The 24,680-nt window shown below is 39.7% G+C and overlaps 1 protein-coding gene across 1 annotated transcript in view; it reads right to left on the bottom strand.

The window, feature by feature from the left end:
* Nucleotides 1–8,054, bottom strand: part of CDH18 (cadherin 18) — a 396,260-nt gene extending 388,206 nt beyond the window's left edge. The window contains exon 1 of the mRNA XM_066579192.1: nucleotides 7,696–8,054. Within this exon, the coding sequence (XP_066435289.1) occupies nucleotides 7,696–8,043 (348 nt within the window). The 5' untranslated portion in view covers nucleotides 8,044–8,054. The remainder of the gene's footprint in view (nucleotides 1–7,695) is intronic.
* Between the last annotated feature and the right edge of the window lie 16,626 nt (nucleotides 8,055–24,680).

Raw genomic sequence — 24,680 nt, 5'->3', positions numbered from 1 at the left:
TCCTAAAAGCCAATATTTAGGTTTACCTTAAAAGCTATGGGTTTTGTAATGCTGTGGAGGTTTCTTAATATATAAACTACTAGCTGATATCCCCGGCTTCGCGAGAGTTAATTTGGTACAGGTGTTTACTTATTGTTCACACTGAAATTTTATGAAGTCATGGTTACTTCAGAGGAACAGAGGCCTAAAATATGTAGACACATAGAGGAGTGTTAGATTCTCCTCCGACTGCATATACCAATGTCGCTCTGCAAAATGTGCCACCCCTCACTTTTTACCTTTAAAGGTAATGTCCCTTTTTATTCAAATTTAACCCCAGACTGGAGGTTGCAGCCCCTTCTTAGCTTTAGAGGCATGCTCCATTACTGCAGTCTATGACCACTTCATTATGTACCTTACAGCCTTTCAGTATATGCACATAGTGGTCAGTTAGATTGTTCTCAGTATATACACATAGAGGTGAGGTAGTTTCTCCTCAGTATATACACACAGAGGTGAGGTAGATTCTCCTCAGTATATACACATAGAGGTAAGGTAGGTTCTCCTCAGTATATACACATAGAGGTAAGGTAGATTCTCCTCAGTATATACACAGAGAGGTGAGGTAGATTCTCCTCAGTATATACACAGAGAGGTGAGGAAGATTCTCCTCAGTATATACACATAGAGGGGAGGTAGATTCTCCCCAGTATAATCACATAGAGGTGAGGTAGATTCTCCTCTGTATATACACATAGAGGTGAGGTAGATTCTCCTCAGTGTATAAACATAGATGTGAGGTAAATTCTCCTCAGTGTATACACATAGAGGTGAGGTAGATTCTTCTCAGTATATACACATAGAGGTGAGGTAGATTCTTCTCAGTATATACACAGAGGGGAGGTAGATTCTCCTCAGTATATACACATAGAGGTGAGGTAGATTCTCCTCAGTATATACACATAGATGTGAGGCAGATTATCCCCAGTATACAAATCATTTCCCTAGGCTTTATGGTTTCTGAGAAAAGAACTATCTTATGTATTATGGATTTTCACAGTTTTTCATGCTTAGAATTGAATATTGATGTTGTGACCCCTTTACTTTTCCTATTAGAATTTAAAAATGGTCATGGCAAATTTCATGTTTGTGCAGATCTGTGCTATTAGTTACATTACATATGAAGTTACTTACTTTCGCACTTAGAATTGAATAATCAAGTTGCAATTCCTTTACTTTTACTCTTTATGACCGAAAGAATAGTCGTGTCAAATTTCAAGGTTGTACGACACTGGGAAGTTAGAGAATTAGGTTAGGTACATTACATAGGTGTGCACTTACTTTTGCACTTAGTATTGAATTATCAAGTTACAACCACTTTACTTTTCCTACTTAGGATTTAAAGAATCGTTGTGCCAAATTTCACGACACCGGGAAGTTACATAACATAGGGGGCCACTTACCTTTGCACATAGAATTGAATAATGAAGTTGTGTGGCCTTTATTTTTCCTATTTACAACCTTAAGAATGCTTGCACCAAATTTCCCATTTATGCGGTACATATGTGTTTTATTAGTTACATTATATAGGGGGTCACTAACTTTTGCACTAATCACTGAATAGTCAAGTTACGACCCATTTACTTTTCCTATTTAGGACCTTGAGAATGCTTGTGCCAAATTTCAAGTTTGTACGACATCGGGAAGTTAGAGAATTAGATTAGATACATTACATAGAGGTGCACTTACTTTTGCACTTAGCATTGAATAATGAAGTTGTGACCCCTTTGCTTTTCCTATATAGGAACTAAAGAATGCTTGTGCCAAATTTCATGCTTGTATGACACTGGGAAGTTACATAACATATGGGGTCACTTACTTTTACACTTAGCATTGAATACTCAAGTTGCAACCTCTTTACTTTTCCTATTTAGCATAGAATGTATAGAATGGCCATGCTAAATTTCTAGTTTGCATGACAGCGGGAAGTTAGGGAATTAGATTAGGTGCATTACATACAAGTGCACTTACTTTTGCGCTTAGCATTGAATAATCAAGTTATGACCCCTCTGCTTTTTCTATTTAGTACCTAAAGAATGGTTGTGCCAAATTTCTTGTTTGCACGAAACCGGGAAGTTAGAGAATTAGATTAGGTAAATTACACAGGGGTGCTAATACTTTTGCACTTAGCAGTGGATTTTCGAGTTGTAACCCCTTTATTTTTCCTGTTTAGGATCTAAAGAATGCTCCTGCCAAATTTCATGTTTGTGCGACATTGGGAAGTTACATTACATAGGAGTGTCAATACTTTTGCACTTAGCAGTGAATAATCAAGTTGTAAGCCCTTTACTTTTCCTATTTAGGACCTAAAGAATGGTCATGCCAAATTTCATGTTTGTACGACACCGGGAAGTTAGGGAATTAGTGGCGAGTCTGTCAGTGAGTCAGAAAGGTCTTTCACCTTTATATATATAGATGGGTTTTAGAAATTTGTTATACAATAACTTTGTTTTTTATTAAGATAACATGATTTGATAAGCAATGACATTATAAATGCCCTTTATTATCAAAATTGTTTTTATTTATTGCTTTTATAGCATGCATTGTCAAAAAATGACAGCTAAGCACAGAGGAAATTCCGTAATATTAAATAAAATTCCAAAGGACTACCTTGTAACTTTTTTTCCTTTTTTATTACATTATCAACAAAATATTTTATTAACATCACACAAAAATAGTAACTTTCTGAATATATAACTTTATACTCTTTCCCAGGGTTGATGTGCACAGCTACATTACAGTTTTATTAACCTTTCTGTTGCATGTAACAGTTTTCCAGCTCCCATGGAAGCCTATAAGACAATACTATGCCTGTACTCTATGCCTCCAATTTCAAACAAAAGCAGACAGCTGTTTTTTCTGGTAGTTTCATATAAAAAAAAACAAAAAAAAAAAAAAACGGAACTGTTCCATCAGATGCTCTTTTACAGACGTATTCTCCCCTACAAGCAACTTACAAAATGACTGCACACACAGCCCTGTCTCTGTATATAGGTTGCTGCTAATTTACAAAGTGCTAAAATATACAACACAAAATGCTAAAAGTAAGTGTGAGTATTAGAGTTCAGCTAATTTTCAGCTAATTGCACCGGATATACTGTAATGGCTTTAAGCAAAGTGTTAAAACATTCAAGGCAAAGATGATAATCATTTCCATCATTGTTAATAAAAGAAACATTTTAAGGATTAATGTGATTCATTTTGTAAATGCAATATCTAAAGTCAGACAGTGTAGAGGCAGTAAACAAGCCTGTATTGTCATTGTCCTTAGCAGGGATACTTTGCATGAACACTGCACTGCTGTCTCTTTTGGTAAGCAACAATAAACTCTATGATATACGGTGACTATAACAAGTCCACACACCCCTGTTAAACTGCCATGTTTTTGTCATGTTAAGAAATCCGACAAAGATGAATTATGGCGAATGCAGCATTATTCTTAGAGGCTCTTTTTCTGCTGCTGGAACCGGGGCTTTAGTCAAGGTGGAGGGAATTATGAAACATTCCAAATATCAGTCCATTTTGGCACAAAACCTTCAGGCCTCTACTAAAAAGCTGATGGTGAAGAGGAATTTCACCTTTCAGCATAACAATGACCCAAAACATACCTCCAAATCAACAAAAGAAAGGCTTTGCCAGAAGATCACAGCTTTTAAATGACCCAGCCAGAGACCAGAATTGAATCTATTTATGGGTTGGCCTGAAGAGGGCGCTATACATAAAATGCCCTTGCAATCTGTCAGATTTGTGGTGCTTTTGCAAGGAAGAGTGGGCAAAGATTGCAAAGTAAAGATGTGCCATGCTGATAAACACCTACCCAGAAAGACTGAAGGCTGTCAGAAAGGCAAAGTATTAGTTTTAGGGTGTGTATATTTATGCAACTACATTATTTTTTTTATTTTTTTTTCACCATAAAAGTTTTCAGCTTGTTTTTCACTGGAATTGTACAGATAACGGGTCACATTGAAAATGGAAATACATATGAAATGGTTTGTTAGATTTTTCAACATGTCAAAAACCTGGCATTTTAACAGGGGTGTGTAGACTTTGTGTATCAACTGTACTGTAAGTAACAAGAAGGCACACAAACACTATTAAACTCTATTATGAAAAATGAGGGTAAAAAAAGGATAAAACATACCACTAGGAGCAAAAAAAATCAAACGGGAGTTAGAAAAAAAAAAGAATGCTGGAGAGTAACATTCCAAATGCCCCCCCCCCCCCCCCTCACAAATAAAGACAGATATATAGATATTTATAGTTTTAAATGCAAATATCCCATACAAATATTTTAGTCACACTAAAAAACTGTACAAAAAAATCTTTAAAATGATCACAGTAGTGAATATAATCTGAAAACCCCCAGGTATGAATTATTATTCCTTCTGATTGGTGCATATATCGCATTAAGTATTGAAATGTTATGGTAAGTTTCCAAAACCATATTGCAACATAAATGTAGATTTCTACAGCAAGCAACCTTTAGCAAAACAGAACCCCATACCAACATTGATACATTTTCCATAACCTCTTTACTATGCCGTAAGTTTAGCAGACAAACTATTATAAAATCATTCATAATGACCTTTTTAGCAGCTAAAAGAATGATTTTCTCCTCAATGGCCATTGGTTACTATTCCAGAAAGCACAGCGATAACATGCTGAAAACATCTTCCATGTTAAAGTCATATAATCGATTATAGCAACAATAAAACAATTCCAGGATTTCTATCTAATAATTGAAATCAACAAAAGATATACAAAGTATTTTACAGATCGCTCACAGTATATAGTTTATGAGTGTAAAAACTGTGGAAACAGTTAACTAATCGGTGGACATACAATATTGACAAATTTTAGAATATTTAATAGGATAAAATAGGAATTTACTGCTGTAGCTGCATGATACTTGTTAGGGCTTCTGAACACTTGCGTTTTTCTTGCGCTTTTTTTTACACAATTAGGCCTCGGTCAGACGGGCGTTTTTTGCCGCGATTTGCGGATTGCATGACGGCTGAGCGCAGGGACCAATCAGAGGCAGCTCTCAGCTATTGAATGACAGCTGAGAGCTGCCCCTGATTGGTCCCTGCGCTGAGCCAATCAGAGGCAGCACTCACTCACCCATTCATGAATTCATGAATGGGTGAGTGAGAGCTGCCTCTGATTGGTGAGGGCTGTGACCAATCAGAGGCAGCCCATTCAGCAGACGGGGATTTTAAATCCCTGCCTGCTGAATACTATTCACAGCAGTTCAGGAGAACTGCCGGCCGCCCGCGGCTGAACTCCGTCTGCAGGGACAAGGTGAGTATATATATATTTTTTATTTTAACACATTTTTGGATGATTTTCAGGGAAGGGCTAATATTTTTAAGCCCTTCCCGAAAATTCATCCTGGGATCGCCGGCAGCCCATTGCTTTCAATGGAGCCGGCTGTATTGCCGGCTCCATTGAATTCAATGGGCAAACATTATTCTTCTCTGCCACCGCTGTTACAGCTGTGGAAGAGGAGAATGATTTGTGTAGTATATGTTCTCAATGGGGTCGACGCTGCTGCCGCCGGCCCCATTGAGCGCATATAGAGAACACCAGGAATCGCAGATCGCAGATAGGCGCGATCTGCGATTTCTGTTCTATAATTTATCAGAGAAGCGCATAAAAAGCGCCCATGTGTCCGATACCATTGCAAAGCAATGGTTCTGTAAAATCGCCGATCGCATGCGCAAATCGCGTGAAAATCGCCCGTGTGACCAAGGCCTAACGCTGCATTTTTTTCCCGCGATTATCAATGGGACTTTCTAATGTGAAAAACACATTGCAAGTTGGTGCTTTGCAATTTTTGTGTGATGCGGTTTTAACATTAGAAAGTCCCATTGACAATCACGTGAAAAATTGCAGCTATGTCGCATGAAAAAACGCGCAAGAAGAATGCAAGTGTGCAGGAGCCCTAACAGTGATAAACAACCTGAGATTTGTAAAGGTGTTCCTTGTATTGCCAATTGCTACAGGAAATTGCTAAATTCATTTCAAAGGTCTACTCAATCCCTTTATCTGTAACAGGGAAAGCACTGTATTTCAGTGTGAGCACAGATGGGGCCTGGTAGTTGTATTGCACATTAAATAATTTGAATAGATTGTCAGCTTTTTATTACAAAAATGCAATTAACAGTTAAAGGGGTTTTCCATGAAAATACAATTGATGACCTATCATTGAGATAGGTGATCCATAGTTGATCAGCTGGGGTCCGTCGTTTGGGATCCTGACCAATCAGCTGTGCAGTGGAGTGGAAGCCTCTGTGCCGACCTCTGTGTAGTGGCCGCTGTTTGTAACTGCAGGTGCAGCTTTCATTGAAATCAAGCTGTTACATGTGCCAGCCACTACATTAAAGGTTGGCGCAGAGGCTTCTGCTCCAAATACACAGAGGTTAGAGCAGAAGCCTTCGAGCCAACGTCCCATGTAATGGCCGTCGCTTGTAACTGCAGGCACAGCTCTCATGGATTTCAATGAGAGCTGTGCTTGCAGTTACAAGTGCTGGCCACTACATGGAGGTTGGCGCGGAGGCTTTCCCTCTGACCTCTGTGTTATTTCAGTGCTAACATCCGAACAACGGATCAACTAAGGATACGTCATCAATAGTATTTCCACAGAAAACCCCTTTAAGTAAGAATACATGTTCTGTATATGCATTTTTGTTTCCCATAATATCGACTCACTTAATTTGCCAAAAGAATTGCAGGACTCTTCCAGGTTCTTTTTGACTTGTCAGTTTCTAGAACATCTATTACTAAAAGTTTTAGGCACTTGCTATGCATTAAAAATAAAATAAGACTAATGTGTATTATGGTAGGAGACATTGTCAGGATTAGATTGTTATTGTTCATGCTCAAATATGGAAAATCAAATACCAATTCCCTAATTGTGCACATCCTGTAATGTTTATTCCAGGCATGATACAAGTTGTGTCATCACCTCCGAAGAAAAATCGGAATTGAAATGAATAATGTATTCAATGTATACAATGAAATGCTTAGTACTTTCAGTACTTTCAAGACTTGTCACCTGGAAAGAAAAAGAGCCTGGCATCTGTGCTTGGATTAAAAACTAAACTTTTATCAGGAATGCAATTAAGTCGGACAAGCACATTTTTCACACATTATAGGAGCACAACACTTGTAGAAAACATTGTGTGACCGGGTGCATTGGAACTCACTAGAGATGAGTGAGCCTACTTGGCCACGCCCCTTTTTCGCCCAAGCACCGCGCCACCACGCCTCCTCCCGCCCCCCGGCGCCCCCCGAATCTTTTCACCCGAGTACTGAAGTACTCGAAAATCGCGGTGCTCGATCGAGTAATTACTCGAAATGAGTAGATTCGCTCTTCTGTAGAACTCACGTGACCTACCTTTTGCAGGTGCAAATTTTGTTTGCATGTAAAAAACGCACATGTGACCACTTACATTGGAAAGCATTGGTTGATATATATACGAAACATTTTTTTTTTGTTACTCTTATTTCATTTTCTCAGTTTTCATGCCTTTAACATGTCCATTAGATATGAAATAGCCTGAGATAATCTGAACAATCCTAGCAACCAGTCTAATTACAACGACTAATCCAATAATATAATCAAATATAATATATATATAAAGATAGCTTTACCTTGCCCACATACTGGGGATCTGGTCCTATGTGTTCTTCTAAAACAAAGAACTGATTCCATACCCATCCACGTTTTGGCCGGTGGTGAACTTCCGTTTCTCCTTCTATGTGTTTGGTTTGATTTCTGGTCACTCTTATAGAGTTGTGATGGGTTGCTCCATAACATCTCTGCACAAAACAGAGACATACTAGAACTGGACATATACCAGACGTGCTTGTAAATCTCATGGTAGAAAGTGTTCTCTTCTTATCAGAGTTGTAAATTTTTAATCCAAACGTCTTGGATGTGTTTGGTTTACAGCTACACTCTGTCTGGTAAAACAGTCCAACATGGTTTTCTATGAGCATCCATTGTTTATGTCGATTTTTAGATAATAAATGTATGGTATTTACATCCTGAAACAAAATCTGTCTGGGCTCAGTCTCTGTGGAATTCCTTAAGATGTTGTCCGGAAGAGGAGCATCTTATATCTAATGAAGGACAGAAAGAAAGAAAAAAATCTCATCAGGATGATAAGTCAACTGTTCAATGGATTAGTAACTATTGATTATAGAGAAATAGTAAGGAGCTTTAATTAACTTTAATCAATGAAGACACCATTTCCTAAAGAGTCTGTATCAGGATTAGAGATGAGCGAGTATACTCGTTAAGGCACTACTCACTCGAGTAATGTGCCTTAGCCGAGTATCTCCCCACTCGTCCCTAAAGATTCGGGGGCTGGCAGAGGGCAGGGAGCGGCGGGGGAGAGCGGGGAGGAACGGAGGGGAGATCTCTCTCTCTCCCTCTCTCCCTCCCCGCTCTCCCCTGCTCCCCACCGCAACTCACCTGTCAGCTGCGGCGGCCCCCGAATCTTTAGGGACGAGCGGGGAGATACTCGGCTAAGGCACATTACTCGAGTAGTGCCTTAGCGAGTATACTCGCTCATCTCTAATCAGGATCACATGTTATACTCTGTCCATAGGATAGGGGATAACTTGCAGATCAGGGGAAGTCTCACTGCGGAGAATCCCACCATTCTAAAGAACGGGGTTCCCAGGTCTCCCCAGTTCACATTACTCCTGGGTCACTTCACCCCCTACAGCTATGCAAGAATGAATGAAGAGCTGGCCAATCATCTGTGGCTATCAGTCCACTCATTTCAATGAGGCTGATGGAAATACCCAAGTGCGTAGCTATCTCCAGAGTCCCATTGAAAATGAATGTAGTGGTAGCATGCTTGTGCAACCGGTGCTCCATTTTGTCTCTTCACAGCAAGGGGTGCAGACAGCCCACATTAAGGAGGACAGGGACATGGTAATCCTATTCTCAGGATTGGTGAGGGTCTCAGTGGTCAGACCCCCACTAATTAGCAAGCTATCCCCTATCCTGTTGATAGGGGATAACTTGTGATCCTGACACAGTGCCTTTAATGAACATAAGATATACGCTTGTTATATCTGCAGACTCATTTATGGGCATTAAACTTTTCAGAAATAAATATACCCATCTTTCGATAACAGTCCAAATATCACTTAACACTTAGTCTTCATGGTATTTCCTAAATGTGTTTAATATAGACAAAGATTTCAGTGAGGTAAAAGCGAATCCCCGTGTTAGGATAAGGTAATAATAAATAAAATGACAATGATAGCATTGGATTTTTTATATGGACACAAAGTAAAAACAATAGTTGTAGTAGCTTTCTCTTTAAGAAAAAAAAACTATGAAAACAACATGAATTTGTATATTTTTTATTGATGTCATTAAAAATGTAATAAAAGCCATTTGTATTAACAGCTGATAATGTGCGGATGGTTTTTACTCCCTTCTTGTTACAATTAAGCTTATGTGGTTTTAAACGATCCAAATGGAGTGAGGGATTTTTATTACCATTTCCTAGGGAGATTCTCAGTGTCTTCATGCTACTATACACCTGAACAGAAATTGGACATTAGAGGGTGACGGACTGACAATCCGTGCGTTTTTTTCTGTGTAGTTTTATTTTTTCAACTAGCAGAAAATATCTTGCAATTTTCCATAATTTAGTTATTACAGAACTATCTCAATTCTACATAGACGTTATATAAAGGATTACTCTTGCTTTCATTCATGCTTCATTATTTTATTCTTCACAATTTTTAAAAAACATCTCTGAACATAACAATTAGAACAAGTAATTTGAGAAATCTTATAAGAACATTGCAATCTGTGCTACAATATAGTGTTTGAACACTGCAATAGTGTTATGTGAGAAAGTCTGTAAGTCTTATAAGAAAAACAAAGACCTTAAAGGTCATTTTTTTGAAACTCATCTGCCTTCTTGTCAATCAAATACACATTTTGAACTGTTGGTGATGTTATTGCATGGCTGTCATATACATAGCTGGGTTGTCTGGAAAGAAACTTAATCCATATTATGTATATTTACAACATTTATGAATATTCGTATATTTTACTTAGAATTACAATAAATTATACATGTATTATATGTAGAAATGATAGCAGAATAAGGAGTAGAATATAAAAAATGTTATCTATGATCCATCATATTTAACAATATGAGGACACATTGCATGAAACAATTAATATTACATTCACCATAGGAGCTGATTTTAAGAGACCAGTACAGTTAAAAAAAAGTTTCAATGCACTTTTAATACAGGCATAGTGTCACATTTTTCAAAGTACAACATTTTAAATATTTGTACCAAAGTAGATTCAAAATGTAGCATCACTTTCAGAGATCTAGTTATTCCTAGTCATTAAGTAATATAATTAAATAGTAGAGTAGAGCAGGGGCGTAACTATAGGGGGTGCAGGGGATGCGGTTGCACCCGGGCCCAGGATCCTTGAGGGGCCCCTAAGGCCTCTCTTCTCCATATTGGGAGCCCAGTACTATGACAAAAGCATTATAGTTGGGGGCCCTGTTACAGATTTTGCATTGGGGCCCGGGAAGATTCAAGTTACACCTCTGGCGTTGAGTGTTATATTGTAGACATTATAATGATATTAATGACAGTAGAAAGTTTGTTGCTTAAACAATACCCCTATCAAAAATGTTTGCAGTGGATGCTTTTCAAAAGTTATACTTTCTGCTTTTTTTAATTAGTAAATAAAAGGTATCACATTAGAATGTGATAAGTTTGGGAAATTAGCAAATTTAAAGTAAATACTTTGGAAATCCAAAGTCCTGAATATTAACTTATCTTCAAAAGAGGTTGATTATCTTGAAACATTATTTTTAGAGATGAGCGAGCATACTCGCTAAGGACAATTACTCGAGCGAGCATTGTCCTTAGCGAGTACCTGCCTGCTCGGAAGACAAGATTCGGCTGCTGACGGGGGGCGGGGAGCGGCGGGGGAGAGCGGGGAGGAACGTAGGGGAGATCTCTCTCTCCCTCTCTCCCCCCTGCTCCCCCCTGCTCACTCCTGCAACCCACCGCTCACCCGCGCCGGCACCCGAATCTTTTCAGGACAATACTCGCTCAAGTAATTGTCCTTAGCGAGTATGCTCGCTCATCTCTAATTATTTCCTTTCCCATTTAAAAGCACATCAATTAAGTACTTAAGAATCTGTCTTCCTGCTGAACCAGGCCAGATATTTATAAAAAATAAAATGCTAGCTTGCTCTAAGTTGAAATGAGGCAATGGGAAACACAATTTTGCGCTATATCATAAAGCTTTTATTTGGAATTGTATTCTTCATCTCAACACCACAAACCCACCAAACTTTGGGTGGCGACTGAACATGAAGTAATTCCTATGAAAATTCAAGCTACATTTTGGTTACCAGACAGCAAAGAAAATCCAACAACTTGGCCATAGAAACATAAAATCCAATTCTTTCTGAAAGTCCCATTTAAATGGTTGTGCAGCTCTTACAGCTAAATAAAGAACAGGATTTTATATTTTTGTAGTCAAGTTGCTGGATTTGTACGGCTATTTTCTACTTCATATAGCCGTGAGCTGACAGTGATGTATCTAAGCACCTGTAGAACAAATTGCAGTGTGACATTGCCATTTTGAAATGATGTGGAAGTGAGCACTCTTTGTGAACTGTGCCTACATTCTGCTAACTTCCAAAAAGTAATGGAAATATTTTGGGAGTATCACCTCCTATACTAGGTCTTGTGAGAGCTTGGTTTTGCTTTGCTATGTGCCCTCAACTAGTCTCTTCCCCATGTCCTTTTTTTACATTACTAGACAACTCTGAGTTTTAACTACTTTGAGGTGTTTGTCTTTCCTGTACTTGCCTGAAAACCTCACGAACAAGTTGCAGTGATTTCTCCTGGACTAATGCCTCTCAGACCTGGGGAAAAGTTCTGGCACTCTTCTGGGGTCCTGTCTCCAGTACCTGCAGTTATGATGCTATATCAATTACTTGGCACTAATTTACATTCTTGTTCTATAGAAGAGCAGGTTATTTCTTGAAAAGTTGCAAACACTATAGTAACAACTATGGTAAAACGATCTCTATAATGCAGGCTCTGTGACCTCACATGGATTTACTAGTGAACTAGCTATAGCACTGACCAGTCTCTGACCTAGTCCAGAGATTAACCTGCCTGATACAGGGGTGATGTAAATTCAGACATCTGACCACTGTCCCTAGCTAGAGATCAATCGCAACTCTACTCATCAACCCGAGGCATACACTCATCTGACTTGTTATTTCCAGGGAATGATGCATGAGCCAGGTCTTCAACCCAATGACAGTAACCCTGTTTTTACAGCTGCCTTTAATTTCTTCCATCTCTCTCTCTCAGTACCTGGTTCTCTGGCTTAGTCATCTGGTCAACACTAGACTCTGTGTGGAAGGAGACACCCTCTCCTCCCAGCCACTAGTGCTCTGGCTCGATCCTCATCACATTAGGGTCCCAAGTCCTCTAGAGCCCATTTCATTGGTAGAGCAGCCTTTACTGATGGTCCTTTTGGCTATCTTAAGCTATAATATCATATTTGGCCTTATTGATCTCTCTAGGGTCCTGCTGCACCCCTAGCATGGGGGTGCAGCTGCACATTTTCCTCTATGTCTCTGGCCTATACCATTTCAACTGCCGTGTCCCACTAGAGGCAGGTAGCACCCATCAGGCACTATTTATTTAGGCCTGCCTACTAGAAGATGCCTCTAGGTCATCGCTAAGGTCGACACTTTAGCTAGTGGAGATGGATCTGGACTTGTGACATGCTACAGTAGGGGCATCATTGCTCATATAATTTGAGAGATGGGGCTTCTCCTCCTCTATCATTAGAGAGCTATGCTTAGGCTCATCAGAGCACCTAGTAAAGAGAATGCCCAATATTCACTGAAGGAGCAAGGTAACTTTTTCAGCATCTTACAGTAAGGCCTTAGTCAGACGGGCGTTTTTAGCCGCGATTTGCCATGCGCATGCGTCCGGCGATTTTTTGAAACCATTGCTTTGCAATGGTATCGGACCCATGAGCGCTTTTTATGCGCTCGTCCGATAAATTATAGAACAAAAAATCGCAGATCGCACCTATCTGCGATCTGCGATTCCTGTTCTCTTCTGTATATGCGCTCAATGGGGCCGGCGGCAGCAGCGCCGACCCCATTGAGAACATATAGAAGACAAATCATTCTTCTCTGCCACAGCTGTAACAGCTGTGGCAGAGAAGAACGATGTTTGCCCATTGAATTCAATGGAGCGGCAATACAGCCGCTCCATTGAAAGCAATGGGCTGCCGGTGTGCGCGGGGTGAATTGTCGGGAAGGGGTTAAATATATAAGCCCTTCCCTGCAATTCATCCTAAAATGTGTTAAAATAAAAAAAAATTGTATACTCACCTTTCCGCTGCAGCCGGAGTCCAGCCGCGGCCGCTGTCAGTTCTCCTGAACTGCTTCTTGGCACTATTCAGCCGGCGGGGCTTTAAAATCCCCGCCTGCTGAATGATCTGCCTCTGATTGGTCACAGCCCTGACCAATCAGAGGCTGAAAACACTCACACACCCATTCATGAATTCATGAATGGGTGAGTGACTGCTGCCTCTCAGCGCTGAGCCAATCAGGGGCAGGTCTGACTCACATCCATTCATGAATTCATGAATGGGTGTGAGTAAGGCATGCCTCTGATTGGCTCAGCGCTGAGCCAATCAGGGGGCAGGTCTGACTCACACCCCCTTCACACCCACTGCAGCACGGCCGCGCGGAGCTCCGGCTGCCGGCAGAAGGTGAGTATACAATTTTTTTTTATTTTAACACATTTTAGGATGAATTGCAGGTAAGGGCTTATATATTTAAGCCCTTACCGACAATTCATCCCGGGCTCGCCCGCAGGGCATTGCTTTCAATGGAGACGGCTGTATTGCCGTCTCCATTGAATGCAATGCGCTGGACAGCTCCGGCCCGTTTCTAATGAAACGCGGCTAGGAGCAGATTTTCGGGCAATTTGCGGGCGACTTGCGCGCACCGGTCAGGCGATTTGCGGATGCGCATCCGTCATGCGATCCGCAAATCGCGGCTAAAAACGCCCGTCTGACTAAGGCCTCATAGAGCATTTTATATCATAATATATATATATATATATATATATATATATATATATATATATATATATATATTTCTGCACTTGTAGGCCTTAGTCACATGGGCGTTTTTTCGCGCAATTTGCGGATCGCATGACGGATGCGCATCCGCAAATCGCGTGACCGGGGCCAAAAAAATCACCCGAAAAATCTGCTCCTAGCCGCGTTTCATTAGAAACACCCCCTTCACACCCACTGCAGGCCGGCCGCTCTGAACTCCGTCTGCCGGGACAAGGTGAGTATATATATATTTTTTATTTTTACACTTTTCTTGATGAATTGCAGGGAAGGGCTTATATATTTAAGCCCTTCCCGACAATTCATCCTGCGCTCGCCCGCAGCGCATTGCTTTCAATGGAGGCGGCTGTATTGCCGGCTCCATTGAATTCAATGGGCAAACATCGTTCTTCTCTGCCACAGCTGTTACAGCTGTGGCAGAGAAGAATGATTTGTCTTCTATATGTTCTCAATGGGGTCAGCGCTGCTGCCGCCGGCCCCATTGAGCGCATATACAGAAGAGAACAGGAATCGCTGATCGCAGATAGGTGCGATCTGCGATTTCTGTTCTATAATTTATCGGACGAGCGCATAAAAAGCGCTCATGTGTCCAATACCATTGCAAAGCAATGGTTTTATAAAATCGCCGGACGCATGCGCATGCGCAAATCGCGCGAAAAAACGCCCGTCTGACTAAGGCTGTAAATTGAACTTTTTAAGAGTAGCAGTTGATAAAGTTTTCTGAGAGTGGACAATATGACATAAAGAATAACTGAATACATTGTTTGAATCAAGAAATGAATTGGACTCTCAGCGTACAGTACAATACCTTTCATTGCAACATTCAATTGAAGCAAAAGTTGTTCCAGCAAACGTAAAATGGTCAAAATAAACTGATAATTAAGTCTTTATAACAAACTAATTAATTAGTTATATCCACTTACACTTATTTCAGTGTAATAAAAATCATTTCGAATTTAAGAGCATTGTAGAAATGACAAATTAGAAATCATTTTAGATTAAATAAATATACCACATGAAATCAAAACCATGAGAGTAAAGTCATGAACCCTCAAATGTGATGCATAACACAAAGTGAGAGCTGATAGCAATGCAAATTTGGGTACTTTCTCATAAAAAAAATGTGAACCTAGTGAGTATAATCTGAAAGACAAATCATTTAAATATGATGATTTTAGAATTAAGTCGCTATGGTATTTTTTTTTCTTATCTTTCAAGAATGTTTCAACATTATTTGCTGATAAAGGATGTCTTCTGGAGCATGTCACACAACTGCTGAAACAATGATAATTTTCACTTCCACTTGACTGGATCTTAGGTGAAAATGTGAAGGTAGATGTTTTGAACAAAATGTACTTGTTAAGTTTTGTGAAACAATTCAATAGTTTTATAGCAATTACTAGAATGCCAAGAAATAGTTCCTATATGTCTGTTTTATTAACAAGAAAAATAAGAATAACTATTTAAGAGATGGTTTTTAGAAGTTGATCGGGACCAAATAGAAGGCAAGTACTAATAAATGTGTCCAGAATAACACTGTGTGTGTCTGTGGGTATTCAATGTGTTCAGTCATAATAAAATCTAAACAAAAATTATAATCTACAGGAATGGTAATTTATCAGGCAAAGGGGAATTGCTAAAGCCTTTGGCCATGGGCAGTACTGTTCCAATAGCTAAATATTGAACAGCCACTATGTTAAGTCAATGGAGAGGGGCGGGGGAGTGCGAGGAGAGAAATCTCCTGCAGTCACCCCGCCTCCACGCTGGCCACTTTGTGAGCGAGCCAGCGAAACTAGCTCCCGTGCAATGGCACTGGAGCGAGTGTATGCGGGGATAAGTGTTGGACATCGTTTGTCCAACATTCGTTCCATCTAAGGCCTCAGTCACATGGGCGCATTGGCACCCGTACACCGGCGCCGATGCGCCCGTGTGACTGACACCAGCAGACGGACGTACCTGCAGACGGCCGTCTCTCTGCAGCGCCGGAGGAAAGAACATGTGACCGGCTTCATTGCCGGTCATGTGTTCTTTCCTCCGGCACTGCAGAGAGACAGCTGTCTTTAGGTACGGCCGTCTCCTTCCTGCAGTCACACGGGCGCATTGGACCTTTATTCATTTTTCCTCTTGGCTGGATTTGTTCAGATATGTGTATCATGTGATGATCAGGTTTACAAACAAGTTGATTTTGTGATACCCTGTCATAAGGTCTCTGTCCTACATGTGTCTATTGTGACCACCCTTTGGTTGCATAGTATATTGCAGAGTCAAAAGGTTTTGCTAGAAACACAATATTTCATAAAAAATTGCAGTCCTTAACTAAATTAGAGACAAAGTAAAGGTGGCCACATTTGTGCCTTGAGAGGCCAATACTTCGGGTGAGAAGGGAGAAATAATACCTAAATATTTTAGGCTTTCTTGTGGCCTTTTGTAATAGCACTACCTAACAATACAGGCTTAAAATCAAATAAAAATGTGCACATCTGAGATAGATTATGGGATTAATAGAACTGCTTGTATAATTGCAGATGGCACCAAGCTATTAAAAGCAATACAGTCTACTGAGGATGCTTATAAATTATACCTATTTGACTGGACATCCATTTGACAAATTACATTTAAAAGGATAAATAAACAATTGTGCATCCGTCTACTAATACGTTACAAGTAGAGATGAGCGAGCGTACTCGCTAAGGCAAATTACTCGAGCGAGTATTCCCATTTTCGAGTACCTGCCCGCTTGTCTCAAAAGATTCGGGGGCCGGCGGGGGTGAGTTGCAAGAGTGAGCATGGGGGGGGGGGGGATCTCCCCCCCGGGGGGGGGATCTCCCCCCCGTTCCTCCCCGCTCTCCCCTGAGGCCAGCCAGCCCCAAATCTTTTGAGACAAGCGGGCACGTACTCGAAAATGGCAATACTCACTCGAGTAATTTGCCCTAGTGAGTATGCTCGGTCATCTCTAGTTACAAGCACCATGTGCCCTAGGTGGTATGAAATTGGGGCACCACTAGTGTTGCTACTGGAGAAAAATGTGGATGCACTTGTAGATTATAGGACAAATAACGTCAGGTCAATTAGATGTTCCTAGTAAGATGCTCGTCTTTGCTACTAGTAAGATGCTGTCATGTATTAAAAGTGGCATGGAATCAATAGAGGAAGATGCAATTCTGTTTCTGTCTCAATTATTGTCATTCGTTCATAAAAATGATAATTCACTCATAATGAAAGATCAGTAGCAGAAGCAGGATTCATTGTTTTGTATTACAATGCATCTAACCATATTCTTCTAATCCTTGTTGGTGCATGTGTACTACAGTATTACAACAATTAGATATACTGCTCAGTAGCAAGCTGTTTTCCTTTTGGTTGGTCCTGTTGTTTATGCAATTTTCTTAGACTCCTGTTGAAAAGTTAATAAATGAAATACAATTTAGAAAATAAATCAAACGAGCACATCTGACTGTGTGGGATAAATGAATCTTGGTGCACACTGAGTGAGTATTCCACTTTATAGAATGATTGCAGCTTTCTGTATCTCAATCCATTAAGTATTATGATACATGTACACAATGTTTCAGGTACATGTTGGGATCTCATGTGCAGAGCCTCTAATTTATGATTGATGATCACAGAACAGTACAACTTTGTGTTTTCTTTGTAATTAGAGGATAGTTGCAGGTAACTAAAACTATAGCCTGGAAGTATTGGCTAAAAAACCTTTTAATTTTATACATATAGTTTCTGCTATTTATAATATTAGACTACTAAAATGAACAGAATGGTTTGATTGTAAATACATTCTCCAAAGTGCATTGGTGCACTTATAATTGCACAATAATTAAAAAAAAAACTGAATTTTCCAAACATTAAAACTTCACATGTCCACGTGAAACCTTCTATTCTGTTAGTAACCAGAATATTTCATTTGTTACTGCATTTACTGCTGCTGTACTGCTTTCTTTTATGTAGGGACAGACAACTGAATTTTGGTGGATGTACATTATTGTTTTGGGTCACCTGATCACCCAACCTATAAACAAGACAGCACAGATGGTTCCCTGCTTTTTATGTACTGTACTTCAGTCTTACCGCCCATGGCAGCGGCGGTAAGTGGGAGAGAGTTTAGCAGGCTCACCTCTCGTTCCTCCCTGCTCATTCTGTGCAATTGGAGGGGCCAGGGTGGAGGCGGAGCTAAGCACTAGTCCATCCCGCCTCCTCTCATTGATGGTTATGGACAAGGGGGGGAACGTAGGCAGAGTTAAGTGCCTGTGCTCTCCCCACACTTTGCCCATAGCCATCAATGGGAGAAGGCGGGGCTAACCGGCGCTAAGCGCCGCCCCACCTCATCCCCTTCCATTGCGCAGAACGAGCGGGGAGGAATGAGAGGTGAGCCTGCGATGGGGAGGGAGGGTAAATGGGTGATGGCCTGGTGAGCTTGGCGCATTTGCGCCGGCCTCACCAGGCCATATGAATGGGTGCACAAACGTTTGATTTGTGTGCCTGTTCACCAGAATTTTCAGTCCCAAGCATCCAGACCACATGATTCTATCAGAATGGACAAAATGGGATGTGTTCACGTACTTCATATAATTACATACCTTTGCTATCTACGTATTTCTGGATTTGCATATGAGAGTAGAGTACTCATACACTGCAGCTAGATCACAAAACAATCTATATTCATCTTGGAAATGTATGCAAATTATTATTCCTTAGGTTTTTATTCAGTCATACTGGCCAATCATTTATTAATCAATTAAAATCATAATCTGGCCAAATTATCTCTCAATTATAAAACCTTAATATTGCTTCCCGGTTTATATCCAAGAAATTAGAGTAAACAACTTAAAAAACAAACCAATATATGAGAATTGTGTGTCTGATCTTTAGATTAGGACAACATTTGTTGCAGCTTGTTTCCATTAATGTGGTAAACTTACATTACTAGATTTGAAGCTCCCCTTTCTAGCCTTTAGCTAATGTATATGTCAGACAGTACATCTGTACCTAATTAGCATGAAACTATAGAAGAATATCTGTTCAACTAATATGAGCTACAGATAATCAGTTTATAGAATCCAGGCATAACATAAAACATACAAAAATATATATTTTGATGGGTTGGTTGTCTTATTATTTGAAATTCAATTATTGAAAAGGTAAAAACATTTAGCACCAATGTCAATGGTTGAGGTGATAAATGTATGACTGCTGGAGTTCTGACGGCCAGGACCCCCGCTAATCCTTAGAATGTTAAGATATTTGTTCTTGAATTCTAGCAATAAATGCTCCTTACAAAACATGAAATATTATTAGAGATTCATATATTAATGGAGTGGAAAATTGAAAAGATGTACGTAGCATGTAGAGCTGGAGCAAGCAGAATATTTGCCTAATTGAGAAAGAAATCTCTTTCGGAACAGTTCCACTTCAATTTCACTTATTAAAAAATTTGGTTAGGGTTGTTCAGTATTTTTAATACTTCCATAAAACATTCCATGGTACAGCTGCAGTTGGACGAGCGTGTTTTAGGTCTGTGACAAAGGAACTCTTCTAAAAGAACCAATGGGTTCTTATAAAAGCGTTCATATGCAAGGTATTTGCAGCGCAAAACTGAGCGCACCTAAAAAAGATAGAACATGCAGTATCTTCTGTGCATACCGGTTGGAGTTTCCATTGACTCCTATGGGAGCAGGAGTTAAAAGAAATTCCGGTGCTGGTAATAGATCCCCCACTGCTTACAGCAGGGCATTTAAAGGTGATTCTGGCCAGAAGCACCTTTTAAGTGTCCCACTGCTAACTCCTGTTAGTCCCCGCTGGGATGAGGGGACTCTCCGAGGGTTCTGTTAATCCCCACAGGGACTGACAGGATTTTACAATGGGATATTTCAAAGGTGCTTCTGGGCAGCACATTTTAAATGTCCTGCTGTAAACAGTGGGGTATTCCTACTGCCCCCCTGCTGGGCAATTCTCCTGCAGCAGGGGACTACCTCCACCTCTCTCCTAAAGGGAATTCCCTATAGCAGAGAGAGAGTGGGATGGGGTTACAGGGCTTCCCCCAAGAATGTAGGAAGAGGGTGTGGGCTAGCGGGACCTGTCCCCTAGCCCCGCCCTAGCCCGACCCTCCATGATTTACTATGGGGATTCAGTTCTACATGTGGATAAAACTATCTCTAGTCATGATATCTGCTAGGACATGCCAATATTTTTTTCTGTCAGTAAAAACACATTTACCTCTACGGGAACGGTGCTATGCCTTAATAATGTACAGATGCGCTTTAAAAAAAATATTTATTATTGTCTTAAGACATAGTTTTATCTTATGTAATTGCAGCACAGGTCAAAACTGTCATAAACAGTAGTAAACTCATTGTTCAGGCACCAGCTATTAGTAAAAGGCACTCTAAATAGCAATAATCATGGGGGGAAAAATGGACCGTATACGCAACCCGGAACAGAAGGCTTATTAGCAAGAGGGAAATAACCTGATTCTTCTTTATTAATTAATTAATAGCCAGCACATTTGACACATTTTGGGGATCCAGTCCCTTTCTCAGAAATGGCTGGATAGAGTGCTGTCCGTAGGCTCCCAGAAGCAGCTGTCTACATCCATCTACAATTCCTACATCCATTTCATGTATATACAGAATTTGAAATGAAAGAATAATTTAACGGCATCAGTGCATTCTACTTTCCAATGCCATCCGAGAATGTAAATTATTCTGTTTTCTGCCTCTGGCTACGTAAACCATCAGGAAACCAAAGGATTAATCTATCTACCTGAGTTACTCATATTTTCTCTGTTGATATTCAGCTAAGTATAGAAACAAGAGCAGATCACTGGGGACCATATGCACCTTGTATGGTCCTAAAAGCTTCTCTTCTCTCACATTAGGAAATATAGAGTATTAGAAATCATACCGTGTTACTTATTTAGTCTGACCACAAAATAACTAGAAACCTTTTAATGTCTGTGGTGTAAATTTTAGAATTCTGCTTGCGTTTGACATTTAGCTGGATACATGTACAAGTCATCTTGCTAACCTTTAGATACAATTTTCATTACTAAAGAGATATTTTCAGCACCTACTGTGATCACAAAATGTAATTTATTTCCCATAAATGGTTTCACAATTCCATAGAATTGAGTATCATGTTCAATAATGTAGGTTTTGATTCTAAAATATATTGTTATATTCTGCAGTTCTTAGCTCTATAGCTACATGTACAATAAAAAGTAAGTGAACCCTTTAGAATGACCTGGTTTTTTGCAATAATTACAAATAAAATGTGGTTGTATTGCTGTAGAAGTCACAATTCTAGACACATGCAATCTAATTTAACTAATAACAAAGAAACTATTGTATTGTTTATGTCTTTTTATTGAGAACATTAAACAAACTTCCATAGTGCAGAGAGAAATAGTAAATACGCCGTTGAATTTAATAACCTGTAGATCCCCCCATTTCCTCGGTTTTTGTAAAATTCAACTCCACAAAACATTTCCTCTAACTGAAAACGAGATTTGCACAATCTTGATGAGGAATTTTGGACTATTCATACCTGCAAATGTGTCAGGATTTCATCAATATTTCTGTAATGCCTTGTGTTCACAACACTTTTCAGGTCACACCACAGCATCTTGACAGTGTTTAGTTCAGGTTGATTTTACCATTCTAAAACACAAGTTTTTTTTCATCTCAACTATTTATTGAATTTACTTTTGTTCTTAGGGTCATTGTTTTGTTGCAACACCAAACGTCTTTTCAGCTTGAGGTCCTGAACTGTTGCCCATACATTCTTCTATAAAGTTTTTCGAAACACCTTAGATTTCATTGTGCTTTCAAAAATTACAAGGTGTCCAGACCCTGAGGCAGCAGCAGCCCAAAGCATGATGCTCTTTCCACTAGGCTTTACAGTTGGGATGAGGTTTTGATGTTGATATGCAGTGTTCTTTTGACTCTAAACATAATTGTGCATTTGTGCTTTGCTTTTCTATCATTTATCCAGAGAACCAGAGAATCCATAGAATGTTTTCCTAGAATCATTGTGGATCAGCCAGGTGGTCTTAGACAAAGTTGAGATGGATCTCTCTCTCTCTGTCTATATCTGTCAATAACCTATCTTTGTGTGCTTTTATTTATTGAGCAGAGCATCTGTAAAACTCATACTTACACTACCGTTCAAAAGTTTGGGGTCACATTGAAATGTCCTTATTTTTGAAGGAAAAGCACTGTACTTTTCAATGAAGATAACTTTAAACTAGTCCTAACTTTAAACAAATGCACTCTATACATTGCTAATGTGGTAAATGACTATTCTAGCTGCAAATGTCTGGTTTTTTGTGCAATATCTACAAAGGTGTATAGAGGCCCATTTCCAGCAACTATCACTCCAGTGTTCTAATGGTACAATGTGTTTGCTCATTGGCTCAGAAGGCTAATTGATGATTAGAAAACCCTTGTGCAATCATGTTCACACATCTGAAAACAGTCTAGCTCGTTACAGAAGCTACAAAACTGACCTTCCTGTGAGCAGATTGAGTTTCTGGAGCATCACATTTGTGGGGTCAATTAAACGCTCAAAATGGCCAGAAAAAGATAACTTTCATCTGAAACTCGACAGTCTATTCTTGTTCTTAGAAATGAAAGCTATTCAATGCGAGAAATTGCTAAGAAATTGAAGATTTCCTACAACGGTGTGTACTACTCCCTTCAGAGGACAGCACAAACAGGCTCTAACCAGAGTAGAAAAAGAAGTGGGAGGCCGCGTTGCACAACTAAGCAAGAAGATAAGCACATTAGAGTCTCTAGTTTGAGAAACAGACGCCTCACAGGTACCCAACTGGCATCTTCATTAAATAGTACCCGCAAAACACCAGTGTCAACATCTACAGTGAAGAGGCGGCTGCGGGATTTTGGGCTTCAGGGCAGAGTGGCAAAGAAAAAGCCATATCTGAGACTGGCCAATAAAAGAAAAAGATTAAGATGGGCAAAAGAACACAGACATTGGACAGAGGAAGACTGGAAAAAAGTGTTGTGGACGGATGAATCCAAGTTTGAGGTGTCTGGATCACAAAGAAGAACGTTTGTGAGACGCAGAACAAATGAAAAGATGCTTGAAGAATGCCTGACGCCATCTGTTAAGCATGGTGGAGGTAATGTGATGGTCTGGGGTTGCTTTGGTGCTGGTAAGGTGGGAGATTTGTACAGGGTAAAAGGGATTCTGAATAAGGAAGGCTATCACTCCATTTTGCAACGCCATGCCATACCCAGTGGACAGCGCTTGATTGGAACCAATTTCATCCTACAACAGGACAATGACCCTAAACACACCTCCAAATTGTGCAAAAACTATTTACAGCAGAAGCAGGCAGCTGGTATTCTATCGGTAATGGAGTGGCCAGCGCAGTCACCAGATCTGAACCCCATTGAGCTGTTGTGGGAGCAGCTTGACCGTATGGTACGCCAGAAGTGCCCATCCAACCAATCCAACTTGTGGGAGATGCTTCTAGAAGCGTGGGGTGCAATTTCACAAGCTTACCTCAACAAATTAACAGCTAGAATGTCAAAGGTGTGCAATGCTGTAATTGCTGCAAAAGGAGGATTCTTTGACGAAAGCAAAGTTTGATGTAAAAACAATGTTATGTCAAATACAAATCATTATTTCTAACCTTGTCAATGTCTTGACTCTATTTTCTATTCATTTCACAACGCATGGTGGTGAATAAGTGTGACTTTTCATGGAAAACACAAAATTGTTTGGGTGACCCCAAACTTTTGAACGGTAGTGTACAATTTAATCTTCTTAAGTGAAATAAATTAGCTCTTGGAGAAGTCATTAACAAAGAGGATCTCTTACTTTCTATGACAACCATATGATTAGTATGATTGTGTGTTGTTAGTTTATATAAATTGTGTTTGTCAATAATTGAAACTTAGATATCAATTAGATCAGATTTTATGAGTATTAAATGCTGAAAAGCAGGTCATTTCAAATGGTCATCTTACTTTTCTTGCAATGGTTATTTATTTACAGAATTTGTGTTCAACATATCTTAGTACTCTAGCTTTCTATAATCCTAATCCATTTTTTAAAAGCACATACATATATATCAAACATTAACTTGACTTTTAAAGTGAACCTCTCAGCTCAAACATGCTATCCAAACTGCAGGCAACATGTTATGAAGCACGAAGAGCAGATTAATATATAGCTTTATGGGGAAAGATTCAGTATAACTTATGTTTTATTCATTTAAACCTCTACATATTTTGATCTGCATGGTCCTATGGGCAGTCTTATCAATGACTGACAGCTGTCTCTTTATGTACTGTCATTTACAAGCAGCTGTCAATCACTGATAGGACCACCCACTGGACTGTCCATCTCAAAATGTGTAGAGGTTTAAATGAATAAAATGCAAGTTATATTGAATGTTTCCCCTTAA

Source organism: Eleutherodactylus coqui, chromosome 9, assembly GCF_035609145.1.
Source record: "Eleutherodactylus coqui strain aEleCoq1 chromosome 9, aEleCoq1.hap1, whole genome shotgun sequence".
NCBI lineage: Eukaryota > Metazoa > Chordata > Amphibia > Anura > Eleutherodactylidae > Eleutherodactylus > Eleutherodactylus coqui.
This window is presented reverse-complemented; position numbering and strand designations above follow the sequence as displayed.